Source organism: Taudactylus pleione, unplaced genomic scaffold, assembly GCF_031769625.1.
Source record: "Taudactylus pleione unplaced genomic scaffold, aTauple2 ptg000372l, whole genome shotgun sequence".
Taxonomy (NCBI): domain Eukaryota; kingdom Metazoa; phylum Chordata; class Amphibia; order Anura; family Myobatrachidae; genus Taudactylus; species Taudactylus pleione.
Window position 1 is genome coordinate 6,840,295 of NW_028284773.1, and position 13,891 is coordinate 6,854,185.

Consider the following 13,891-nt stretch of genomic DNA (forward strand, 5'->3'; position numbering starts at 1 on the left):
ATGTACTTACTGAAAATGAGGCCTTATGTGAGGATTTCAACCTAGAGATTTCTGTAATGTTAAGTTTCTTTTCATTTTTTGTTTTCTTTTGCTTTTATTTATTTACTTATTTATTTTGTTGCCATGTTGGATCGATAAGCCTATTAGTACATAGTATTATTATTATCCTTTCTTAATAGGATCCCACAAGGGATCTGCAATGCAAACCTAACCGGACTGAAATAGTATATACTTGGCATTCAATAATATCTGTGCAAATATAGTAACTAGAATTAGAAAATTAGCGTGGTCTTAACCTGTACCTCAGTTGATGCTGATGTCAGATTCTTTGGGATATAAAAAAAGTAATTTATCCTACTATATGAGTTATATGAGAGATGATCAGCAGGTGTAATCAAGGTTTGTGGGAAGGAGAAGTCTCAATGGGGTCGTATAGCTTTTTTTTGCCAGAAAAAGGGGTTATCACTGCTTACTCCTATGTAACAAGATGGATGCCACAGAGAAATCACAGATTTCTCTTGCAAAGCCTCTATTTTCTGTATTCCCGTAGTCTGCTGCTGATTGCTAGTCAGAGGCCTCATAGCCTTTCATTTCTCTGGTGCCACATGGTAAATCTTGGAATAATTGATCTTGTTGATCAGTTGTCTTTGTAGTGTGCCTTTAGAATACTTCCTCCTCAAAGGAAAGTCTTGTTTTTCCGTGGCACTTTCATTGTGTCCATTGTCTTAAGGCTATATATACAAATTGATGACTTTTCTGAAGCCGTCGCTTCTCAGTAGGTTGGTTGAAAATTTAAAGCAGCACTGACATTAAGTGTATAGCACGCCAGGCTTTACACTGAATGTTATTGCAGCTTTACATTTTCAGCTCCAACACGCTGAGAAGCGCCGCCCTTAGTGCCTTGTGAGCATGGAGAAATGTATTTGCCGTACCTTCTCTGTTTAAAATTATATGGTGAACGCTTGTGGTATGATTTTTCTCCACTGCTAATGACAGACTGCCTGGCCTGGTCATGCAAATCTGCCACCAGTCTATGGAGCATGACACAAGTATTGTTTTTCCCAAAGTTTGCTGCTTCAGTGTTTTTAGACCTTTTTGTCAGATGTTACTATGGTATACTGAAGTAAAATTACAAACATTTCATAAGTGTCAAAGGCTTTTTTTGACAATTACATTAAGTTTATGCAAAGAGTCAATATATGCAGTGTTGACCCTTCTTTTTCAAGACTTCTGCAATCCGCCCTGGCATGCTGTCAATCAAATTCTCGGCCACATGCTGACTGATGGCTACCCATTCTTGCCCAATCAATGCTTGGAGTTTGTCAGAATTTGTGGGTTTTTGTTTGTCCACCCGCCTCTTGATGATTGACCATAAATTCTCAATGGGATTAAGGTCTGGGGAGTTTCCTGGCCATTGACCTAAAATTTAGATGTTTTGTTCCCCAAGCCACTTAGTTACCACTTTTGCCTTATGGCAAGGTGCTCCATCATGCTGGAAAAGGCATTGTTCGTCACCAAACTGTTTTTGGATGGTTGGGAGAAGTTGCTCGTGGAGGATGTTTTGGTACCATTCTTTATTTATGGCTGTGTTCTTAGGCAAAATTGTGAGTGATCCCACTCCCTTGTCTGAGAAGCAACCCCACATATGAATGGTCTCAGGATGCTTTACTGTTGGTATGACACATGACAAAGACTTTTGGAGGATGGCCTGGTGTCAAGAAGGGCAGCAGAGAAGCAACTTCTATCCAGGAAAAACATCAGGGACAGACTGATATTATGCAAAAGGTACAGGGATTGGACTGCTGAGGACTGGGGTAAAGTTATTTTCTCTGATGAATCCCCTTTCAGATTGTTTGGGGCATCTGGAAAAACGCTTGTCCGGAGAAGGAAAGATGAGTGCTACCATCAGTCCTGTGTTATGCCAACAGTAAAGCATCCTGAGACCATTCATGTGTGGGGTTGCTTCTCAGCCAAGGGAGTGGGCTCACTCACAATTTTGCCTAAGAACACAGCCATGAATAAAGAATTAGATTTTATTAATGCCATAGAAAATGTATGTCAAATACAAACACAACTACATAGCCATAGAGATAAAAAAGATAACCGATCTAAGCTAAGAATAGTTGAAAAACTAAAACAATACAGTATTTAAGACACTTTTTGTACTTTTTGAAACCAATCATATGGTCGGCACTGAATGCATCATTGATGTCTTATAAGAGATATAACTAATGACTCATTTAATTTAATTTGAGTGATGATGTAAGTGATGATTTTTACAGACTTTCCTTACACATAGCACTACCTAGCTTGATAAGCAATTAGTAAATTGAGTCCGATAAATTAGTATCAAACACATAGGGCCCAATCCAATTAGGAACAAGTTTGTTTCATGATACTCACATGCATTGCCAGGCTGCGCGCACCTGAGAAATGCGAGATCCAATTAGGAATGCCAATGCTCTGTACTCAGGGCAGGGTTTTGCGACTTTTCTGCAAAATGCAACCTGGGAGAAAAGCATGAAAAAGTGGGGAAACCACCCTGGAACCCAAAAGAGAGGCAACTGAGAGCTGGCCCATATAGAAGGCTGTTAGTGACCATAAGGAAAGTAGTGGAGCTATTAAAAGGTGTCATATGGCTGATTTTTACACTTTTTAGTAATGGTAAAAATTATAGCAAATAAGTGTTTTTCAGCAAATTAAAGTCTGTCCAGCATTTTGGGTACAGAAAAAATATATGTATAGTAATATATGTAAAAATCGGAATAAACACTTTTACCTCATCTGCAAGTTCAAAACACCTCTTCCATAAATACAACACCCCCACATACCTGTCCGACATTCATTTACACATCCACATACCTGTCTAACATTATTTACACCTCCACGTATCTGTCCCACATCGTTTACACTTCCACATACCTGTCCCACATCATTTGGTTAGCATCACTGCCTCACAGCACTGAGGTCATGGGTTCGATTTCCACCACGGCCTACCTGTGTGGAGTTTGTATATTCTCTGTAAAGCGCTGCGGAATATGTGTGCGCTATATAAATAACTGGTAATAAATAAATTTACACCTCCACATACATGTCCCACATCGTTTGCACTTCCACATACCTGTCCCACATCATTTACACCTCCACATACCTGTCCCACATCGTTTGCACTTCCACATACCTGTCCCACATCGTTTGCACTTCCACATACCTGTCCCACATCATTTACACCTCCACATACCTGTCTCACATAATTTACACCTCCACATAGCTGTCCCACATCATTTACACCTCCACATACCTGTCCCACATAATTTACACCTCCACATACCTGTCCCACATCGTTTGCACTTCCACATACCTGTCCCACATCGTTTGCACTTCCACATACCTGTCCCACAGGCCAGTACAAGTACAGTCCGACAACGCCACGGCAGTGGCCTACCTCAATCACCAAGGAGGCACTCGAAGTCGGCCAGCATTGGTAGAAGTGCCCCACATTCTCCCATGGGCTGAACGCCATCTCCCACCAATCTCTACAGTGTTCATCCTGGGAATTCTCAATTGGGAGGCGGATTTCCTCAGCCATCACGACGCATATGCAGGGGAGTGGTCTCTCAATCCAGTAGTCTTTCAGCTCCTAGTAGACAAACTTGGTCTATTGGACATGGACCTCATGGCCTCACAACACAACCACAAGCTTCCAGTGTACGGGGCCAGATGGAGGGTCCCCGACGCAGCCTTCGTGGATGCATTATCTGTGAGGTGGACCTTCCATTTGGCGTACCTCTTTCCTCCAGTCTCCCTTCTGCCTCGGGTTCTTAGGAAGAGGGGGGCATGGTCCTGTTGCTCCGGCTTGGCCCAGACGCCATTTGTACTCCGATTTTCAAGTCTCTCCATTGATGTTCTTCTCCAACTTCCTCTAAGACCAGAACTATTGTCTCAGGGTCCCTGTCTTCATCCAGACCTGGCCCATCTGTCTTTAACAGCTTGGCTCTTGAGACTTCCCTCCTAAGGTCTATAAAGGGTTTTCTAGCTCTGTAATCTAGACCATGCTCAGAGAGCGTAAACCGGCCTCTGCCAGGACTTATCACTGGGTGTGGCATACATATTTCCAGTGGTGTGCTACTAGAAACTATAACCCTCAGGTTTTTAGGGTTTCTAGAATCCTTGCCTTTCTACAAGCTGGATTGGCTATCGGACTCTGCCTAGCCTCTCTAAAAGTGCACGTCTCTGCTCTGTCCATCTGGTTCCAGCACAGGATTGCTCCTCTACCGGAGGTTCACACCTTCCTGCAAGGTGTTCTATGTATACAACCTCCCTTTGTCCCTCTTGTGGCTCCATGGGATTTGTCAGTGGTTCTCCACGCACTTCAGGAACCTCCATTCGAACCCCTGGATTCAGTAGATATCAAATGGCTCACTGCGAAGACTCTGTTTCTTCTGGCTATAGAATCTGCCCATAGGGTATCTGATTTAGGGGTGGTTTCCTGCCGCTTCCCATTTCTAATCCTTCATCCGGACGGCTATTCTTCGAACCTGCCCTGATTTCCTTCCCAAGGTGGTCTCTTGTTTACACCTTAATGAGGAAATTGTGGTTCCGGTCTTTCAATCACCAGAACTTTTGGCAGATGAGGCCTCTTTGGATATCGTCCGTGTTCTGAAGGTCTACGTGGACCGTACTAGATCCATGAGGAAATCAGACTCCCTCTTTGTCCTATATGGATTCCACAAGAAGGGATGGCCAGCTAACAAAAAGTCTGGCCAGATGACTTTGCATCACTATCTCACAGGCTTACACGTAGACTGGCCTTCCTGTGCCAGCTACAAAATCTGTTCATTCTACTCGCTCTGTGGGTCCCTCATGGGCAGCCCGCTGTGCCTACAAAACAACTATGCATGGTGGCCACGTGGTCTTCTGTCCACACCTTTCTTAGGTCCTATGCCTATGATACATTTGCCTCTCTGGGTGGTTCCTTCGGGCACCGGTTTCTCCTCTCAGCTCAGGAGCGTCCCCGCCCTTGAACAACTGCTTTGGGACATCCCCATTGTCTCCCTGTGGAGCCCTATGGGCCCTGAAGAAGAAAGGGAGTGTTATGGTAAAATTTACCCTTGTTAGCTCTCTTTCTTTGAAGTCCATAAGGTCCACAGGACACCCATCCTGACACACCGGGCTTATATGGGTTTTTTCTTTTGGTCATTTGTTTCCTTCTCTGCGTGAGAGTGTCATTCTTCAGTGTACCAGTCTTCCTTCTCTCCTATCCTGCTCCGGCCTTGGGCTTACTAAAAAAACTGAGTTGCCTTCAGGCTGTGGGCGGGTTATAGGTTGAAGGACCGGAGCGTCCTGGGATAGAAAAGAGCTTTGCTGTTGGTCTCCGGTCCTCCAAGTACCATCTACACCCCAGTGTCTATCTGTGGACCCTATGGACTTCGAAAAAAAGAGAGTTATTAACAAGGATAAGTTTTACCATAACTCCTTTTTCTATCACTGCTTTTTCATAAATAGTCTCTTTTGCCTCCACTACTTCAGGGCTACTTCTGTCACTATATAAGTGCTACTTATGTCGAGGGTGTGAAAAAATCATGATTTCAAAAATCTTTTTTTTTTTTTTTATTTAAATTGGATTTTTATAAAAATGATCAAGTAAACAAATAAATCAAGTAAAAACAATAATACAAAGTTCTTTTAAAATACTGTAACTTTAATATATTTAATTTAAATGACTTGACAGTGTCACCATGAATCATGGCATGGCACAGTAAACTACACACAAATCACACAAACTGCAAAAGGAAAGAAACAGCAATGATTTTAAAAGTTACAATAGTTGGCAATTGTCTGATTTGTAAATCTGAATAAACCTACACATTAGGTTTATTGAGCGCCTTAAAAAGATCACAAGTTTTGCAGCTTTGTCAGTACCCATGCGGTTTCTCAGTTTTGACTGCACCAAACCAAATATTGAAAATATTCTTTCTACTGAAGCTGATGATGCTGCAGCTGTTAGCAATTGCTCTACTGCTACCATGATATTTTCATTACCAGCTACGGTTTCTGATTTAAATCAATGATTTTTTTATAAAAAATCATGAGATTTAAATCAGCACACCCTACTTATGTCCCTTGTAGTACTAAACAATTTGTTAATGTGATGTGATATTCAATTGTAGGTGGATTTTGTTTTCAAATCAGCAAATGAAAAGGGCAGGCAAGGTTGTTCTATGTCTTTAAGTTCTGTTTTTCTATGTTTTTGTTTCTTTTGGTACACACACAGCAGAAATAAATAGCTAAATGTAATAGGGTGTGAGTTAATGTGCGAGCGCAAAGTCATATCATCTCGCAGCTAGCATAATAGAGTGTGAGTTGGAGGGTGAGAGTGTGTAATAATGCGAGTGAGTGTGTGTTTTTCCTTGGGGAAAGCTTGTAACTTTTAATGCAAGTTTCATTACAAGTTACGAATTTCGCAGGAGCCTTCACGTAGCAGTGAGATCCGTAAAGGCTTCTGTGTGTAAAAGCAATGAAAATGTTAAAATAAAAGAATAAAATTACGTGGGGTTCCCCCTAAAAGCACAACCAGCACCGGGTTTTGTGAGCCTGTCCTGGTTGTCAAAATATGGGGGGGTGGGGGGGGGGAGATGTCAACCAACACCAGGCTATGTGAGCCGGTCCTGGTTATGAAAATGAGGACAAAATTAGTAGGGGTCCCCTGTATTATCCACAACCAGCACTGGGCTTTAACTAGCGAGGGACACTTTACAGTGGGCCCCCTGGCCACAGCATCCATTACCCCATGCTAGTCAGCCCAGGCCAGGGATTCCTTAATGCACTGACTGGCTGAGAGTCACTTCTCAGCCAATAAGCGCATGACCCATGTGGGAAATGTCATTGTCGGCCAAGTGCTGGTTGGATACAGTATGTATATACAGGCGCTTGAATGTCCGGTGGATCGGCATCTCATTTCATTATCTTGTCAAAAGCCTGGATGCTACTTGGACTAGGGGACCGACCTGCCCCAGGGAAACAGGTAAGTATTTTGTCTATATGTGGGTGAGCATGTGTATGCAATAAAAGAATACAACAATCTGTGTGTGTGTGTAGTGTTTTTATTTTAATATTTATTTTACAGTGGGACTAGAGGTGCCAGCAGGCCCTTAAGTCCAGCAATGCCGGCCGGTACTTGCGGATCTCCAAGTGCCGGTACCGTCTTGCTGGGACCAGTAGTCCCACTATAAAGGACAATTTTATTTTTACTATTTTTTTACAAAATAAACCCCGCACCCACCATCCTGGGGTGTGGTGGATAGCCCTAGGCTATCAGCCTGGGGTATACTCAGGAGGGGGGAATCCCGTGAAATGTGTCCCCCAGCTGTAGCATTTACACCTGCTAGTTAGAGCCCAGTGCTAGTTGTGGATAATACGGGGGACTCCTACTCATTTTGTCCTCTGAATTTTCCACAACCAGCACCAGACTGGTACATTGCTATACCAGGATATAATTTATTTAGAAAGGACAGAATGGGAAAAATCCGAGGAAGAGTAGCAATGTATGTGGGGAAAAAAACGTAAATACTTCTTTAATACAAAATATTGAAGAAAAAACTGAGGCCCTTTTAGTGACTATAGAAATGGGACAGAAGGAGATAATTCACACTGGGGTGACCTATAGACCACCAGGCCAGGAAGACAAACTGGACATGAACCTATTACAGGACATCACTAAAATGGCATTAAAGGGAGAGGGTAATAATCATGGGATACTTTAATGTACCTGATGTAAACTAAGAAGTATTTTACAAGTTACACTAGAAGTGAATACCCTAATCCTAAAGGGGCAGACTAGATGGGCCAAGTGATTCTTATCTGCCGTCAAATTCTATCTTCCTGTGTTACTATATGTTTCGAAGATTTGTACAGTCTGTGAATAGTTGTAGAACTGTAGTAACTAAATTCACCATTCAAACTGAAATCTGGAGGTCAAGGAAATGAAGCAGATCTCCCAATGGAAACTTTTCTGATGCCCAATAAAAATATAATTTTCTGTGTGCTGCATGATTAAATCTGCTTATTATTCTTGCCATCTTAGAAATGTTACACATAGGTCACACTTTCTTGTGGGATTTACTTCAAAGTGGCAACTTATTTTTTAATCCCTTCATAACAGTCTGAATAAAATTACATTTGGTTTAAATATTAAGCTTGCAGCCTGTAAAATATCAATTTAAACTCATATTATTTCGAGTCCTTATCTTGGACTCCTGTATATGCTCTGCTAGTCTCTATTATGTTTTTTGCTAGCCTTTTCCACTCTGAGATAAATATCAATTTATGGTTCCTTATTCAGCTAAATAATAAAACTCTCTGTTTATGTCTCTTGAGACATGATGAGATACATTTGGATATTATGTTATATCTTTATGGATTTTCTTAACTTTGTTTTTTTTTTAGAATTGTTCCAAAGTCCACAAGTATCTGGATAGGGAACCCGATGGCCTCAATCTAATATTTTTTAATATGTTACCGCGGTATGAAGGAAACTATACCTGTATTGTATCATATGAGGAAAATGGAAGAGTTTATAATCTTACAAGGACGCTTTATGTCAAGGCGATAGGTGAGAAATGAAAGAGTTGACTGTTAACTGTTTAAAAGAAGTAATTTACTGGATTGTCTTCCATACTATTTGAAATGTTTAACTTACTTTAAAAGTACATAAAGTTTTTGAATTCTTAATAATAAATGCTAGCCTATTAAAAGCTAAGATGTCAAATAGGAAGTACTGAAGTATTGGATTTACATTGACACTTGTAGGAAAATTAAAGGAGCAAAACAAGAAATGTCAGCTGGTATAGAGTTTAGGGCTGGTTCCTACATTGGCACTAGGAATATGCATAGAAACACCTGTGATATAAAATAAAGATGTGTTACAGTGATGTATTTATAATTTTTTTCTTTCCATGCACTGTCATATTTTGAACTTGTACCAATATATTTTGTTGTATATAGAATATATTGTATATGTTCACTTGTTTTGTCATATCCCTGTTCCCCTTCCCAACAATAGTGTTGCAGTGGGGCCCGTCTTCTGTGACCCCACCATTTGTTCCTGCACATACCTGGTACTGTATCTGTGCCATTCTCCCTTTTGCATTGCTGAGGTCTGTCCAGGGCTGGAGAGATCCAATAGAGTGGCTGTAAATGACAGCCAATTGCTGATTGGAGGAAAGGAGCCATTTATTTCACCCTTAAAGATGATGATGATGTAACCAAACAAGGTTTAACATGATGATTTCCAAATGAATTGCAGACATACTGTTTGTGATTAGTGAATTTGCTCTTAGGCCTCGTAATATTATGCTGATACTGTAATTGCGTTTCTTCTCATGGCTCATGTATTTAAATTACCATGATATCTTCTGACAAACAATCTGCATTTGTCAATACTGATGTGCTTGGATGAGGATCTGGTTGAAATGTGCCCAAAATTGTCAGTTAAGTCAAAATTGTAGTTACGTCCATAGTTTTACAATTACATCAGGCTCCTTAACCCACTGGGATAACATAAAATGTGGTTGTTAGCAATTTGACATTTTAGCGCGTTGAAGGTGTATTCTTATTATTTTCTCTTTTTTGTGTATATTCACCGGTATGTAAATGTTTTCACAAAGATCAAACATTTTAAGCACAGTGCAAAACACTCTTTGATAGTTACCCACACTTTTGATTTTTGGGGGGAACTGCGCCTATATATCTGCCAAAGTGCATTGGCTTACAGAGCAAGATGGCAATGTTTACATCAGCCAATGGGAGGAGTTTGGTAGAGTGAGGGCAGGGCATCAGTATGCTTAGATTTGCAGAATAGCACAAAAGACCATATTAATTTGGGGGTGGGAGCGTTTTGAAATGCGATAAAGGTATGGAGCATTAGTGCAGCTGTACTTTTAATAGGAGGCACCTTGCTTCATGCACTTTGCTCAATGTAAGAAAAAAAGTTAAGGAAGCCACAATGACCCCTCACTCGCATTATTCATTTAAGATGTAGATAAAGCTAAACTGATTAGTATTTTAGGAGTTAAAAAAATTAAAGTTGATTAATTTATATTTAATTAAAATATGCTTTTAAAGTGGTCAGAGAATGAACCACATGTTTACATACCTCCTAATATTTAGACAAGTAAAATAAGCCCTGACAAACTCTACCTGGATTTGTCCAAACCCGCCTCTGTCCATCGTGAAATGTTCACTCTTTGTTATAGCTCCTCTCCTTTTGAGGTCCGCTCAACAGAATGGTCATGCCAAATGAGGACAGTTGGATTTTGGATGTGGCATTTGCATTTTTACACAGTGCATCTTTTCAGATTTTCACCATTCACCTCTCACACCTAGATGAACTTCGGGTTTGCAGAGGTGTCTTAGGAGAACAGAGAGTAGCCCTGCACCTTTGACGGAGCATGGGTGTGTAACCAAGGAGCACTGCTTACACGACCCATAGGAATACAGTTGCACATGGTACCGGTCAATGGCTGGAGATATATGCCGACCGTGGACAGTAGATGCTGGTCAGTTACACACCATTGAGGAATTCCAGCTACGGGCAATACCTGGAAAAGAGACATTTCGTCCTGAACAGGCGTTGTCCTGTAGAAATATTACTCACATGTTTTCTCTTGGCAGTTGATATTACTGATAGACGGGGACATAGGCAAAGTATCTGTGGCAGACAGAGACTGTATCCTCCATCTTCAGCCGCTGAAGTAAAATCTGCAGTGGGTGGGATATGGCACACGTGACCAGTGTGCGGGGAGTATGGCATTTAAAGGCACGTGATGCGTGGGACTGTGCACATCATATGTGTTCATCATGCGCGAATCATAGCAACAGCGCCAGCCCGCTCCCCCAACTGTGGAGCAGGTATATTAAACTCTTTTTTTCACTTTATACTCTCCAGCAGCAGTCGGGAGGCTTGCTCTCCTACCCACCAGCTGTGGCTAGGTGGCAAGCCTCTCGACGAACAAATCCTATTGCCCTGCAACATCATCAGAAGTATTTGGTACAGATGAAGCCTTATTTTTTGGATGATGTAAATAGATATTTTATTTCCCCTAGAATTTGCCTACCATAGCTGAGAATATGTAATTATTTAATGAAATTTTTTCAATTTTAATGTGCCTGCCACAGAATTATCGACCAGTTACTCTATGTACTTATTTCAGAAAGTTATTTTCCTAGCTCCTGTGTATCAGTCAGGAGAGAGAGCTTGTATTTGCAGGGAACGAGCGGGTAAATCATGTGTTTTAAAATAACATGCTTCATGTAATTGTATATTTACATAACTTCATGTTTTCAATGTAATTATTTCTTTCAGCTTCATTCATTGAGGAGCCACCTAATATGGTAACTCCAAACGATAAAGTGCTTTATGAGTTTCGAGCAGGTAAAAAGCCCTGTTTTTACTATTGCATAGTATAGACCTATTATTATTAAAGAGCACATCAAGATTCCATTCTAGAGTAAATGTATAATGCATTGAGGGCACTGATATTTGGCCAGCCACACAGCATTTGTATAAAATAAGTATGCTTGCCGTACTTGCTAAGATTTTACATTCTTCCTTTGAGTACTCTTTTATACTTTCTCATAACTGCTAAGAACTAGAGATAAGTGGTTTGGTTTTAGAGAAAAGCGAACCCACCCGAACATGATACTTCTGAGGAGAACCATCTCAGGTTTTCCTGTCAAGTTACGATCTCAAACGAGTCAAAACTAAATTTTTCCAGAAATCTTGGATCTCGCTAGTTTTAGATTGCATATAACAGTCCCTCCCTTTGTGGTCTGGCGCCATTTCACACAGGAGAGTGTAGGGAGAGGGTGTGAGCTGCACTTGCTCTTCAAAAGATGCCATTAAGAAGATTATAGAGAGTTGTAGTAGTTACAGTAGCTGGGATTAGGCATATTTGTCACGGTGTGTGTTTGTTTCTTTGTCAGACACAGTAGCTAGCAACTGCAATCCAGTGCACTGCAAACAGGCAACTGTGTGTTTGTTTGTCAGACATAGTATCACCTGCAATCCAGTGCTGCAAACAGGCTGTTGTATATGTTTATCTACACTGCAGTATATAGTTTATATTTCCATTTGTGTATGAGGGTAGAGATTAGAGACGGTGTGATTTCAAGATCATTTGTATAAAAAAAACTGGACCTCATTCAGAGTCTCTCGCTAGATGCGATCGCTCACCCCCAGCTTATGCAAATTTGTCAAATTGACGCCACGGGAAGCGATCGCTTGCCAAGGCATAAGCACGCCCGCCATGTCTTAGCGAGCTGCCAGCATACGCCCAATCGCACAGGCAGAGCCGCCCACCAGCACACGTCATCTCCAAGAAGTGTATTAAAAAATTGGTACATCGTGGACAATCGGAAGCGATCGCAGCGCTTGTGGTTGCTTTACCCTACCGTAAGCACTGTGAGGACTTCAGTGTAAAAAACAAGCATGTGACGTGTACTATGACACTGCTTATTAATTATGCATGCCTCTAAAACGGCGTTGAAACACTCAGGCACGCCTGCGTTCGCACCTCCACTCCCCCGTTATTAGTGTCCTGCCCCTGTTACCACCCACAAACAGCCTCTCCTGTCACTCATTTCACTGGGCTGTCTTTGCTGGGCGAGCGAGCGGCCTGCGATCGCACGGAGTAGTTTGCGCACTCGCAGAACGAAGCGTGCGCATGCGTTTATGCAAACCATCAGACTGTTTGCGAGCGCACAGCGCTAGCAAGAGACTCTGAATGAGGTCCACTGTGCTGTGTTGTCTAACTGAGCTGCACCACAAAGAAAGTCATCCCTACAGTTAAAGAGGTATCCTATCGATGTTTCCAGAACATTGTTGGTTGCTGGCCGATGTCAACTACTTTTGCCATCGATGGCAGTAAAACCATCGGCTCCTGTTCATCCATCGATGGCAGAGAACCATTGGTTGTTTTTTTAGTGGCAAGACGAAGCTTAGCCACGCCCCGCAGCGGCCGCTAAGCCCCGTCCCCATGTTTGATTGGCCCGGCGTGCCCACAGCATAGGTGACCATCAAAGGTTCACCATAGATGGTTTGTGTGCCATCGATGGTAATCACCGATGGCCCCATCGATGGCCATCCCTATTTTTTCCGTTATAAAAAAAAAATTGCAAAACAAAAAAAACATTTTTTTATCTGCATTCTTTTATAATTCAATTTCAAGAGTGTGTGTCTTGGAAAGGCAGCGTATATTACTCTACTTACTCTGGGTGTTAATGTGTTACCATTGGCTATACCCCCCCAAAAAAGTGGAAAAAATATATATATTTTTTTTCCTGTGTCAAAAAGATTCCTCATTCTTTTAATAAAACTGCATGGTAAAGATAGCAGTCCCTCATTTCCTATCTCATTGTACGTTCACTTGATGTGAATAATTAAATTCAAATAAGAGTAGCTATCTATACTCCTGTCCTGCTGTAAAAAAATAACATCAATCATGGATCATAGTAGTGCGCCAGTCATAGTTATTCAACATTTGCTTTTAAAGGAGATCAACGGGAAATAAGATGTAAGAAAGGGCGCCTCAAATCTAAAAGTATTTAACAATCTTAAATACAACATAAACTATGAAGGGAAAAGTTACTATGAAAAAAACCTGAAAATTGCCAAAACCACAAGAAGTGGCAAGGAAAGGCTCAGACCATGGCCTTTCTTTGCAAGTTGTGGTCCTGCTATTGCTCTTTTATGCACTAGAATGCCTATTGTAAAACCCAGGGACAACAGTCAGGCATCTTTTGTAACCTCACATACAACACCAAATCATTGCATAAAAAGAGCACTAAAGCTGAAGAATAAACTGTGTGTTCAAGGGCTTCACAGATTCCTGAG

The 13,891-nt window shown here is 41.4% G+C and overlaps 1 protein-coding gene across 3 annotated transcripts in view; it reads left to right on the plus strand.

The window, feature by feature from the left end:
* The window catches only part of IL1RAP (interleukin 1 receptor accessory protein), a 299,347-nt gene that overhangs the window by 247,361 nt on the left and 38,095 nt on the right, over window positions 1-13,891 (plus strand). For all 3 annotated transcript variants that reach the window (XM_088444804.1, XM_088444805.1, XM_088444806.1), the window contains exons 6-7: window positions 8,446-8,611; window positions 11,363-11,431. In XM_088444804.1, the coding sequence (XP_088300930.1) occupies window positions 8,446-8,611; window positions 11,363-11,431 (235 nt within the window). The remainder of the gene's footprint in view (window positions 1-8,445; window positions 8,612-11,362; window positions 11,432-13,891) is intronic.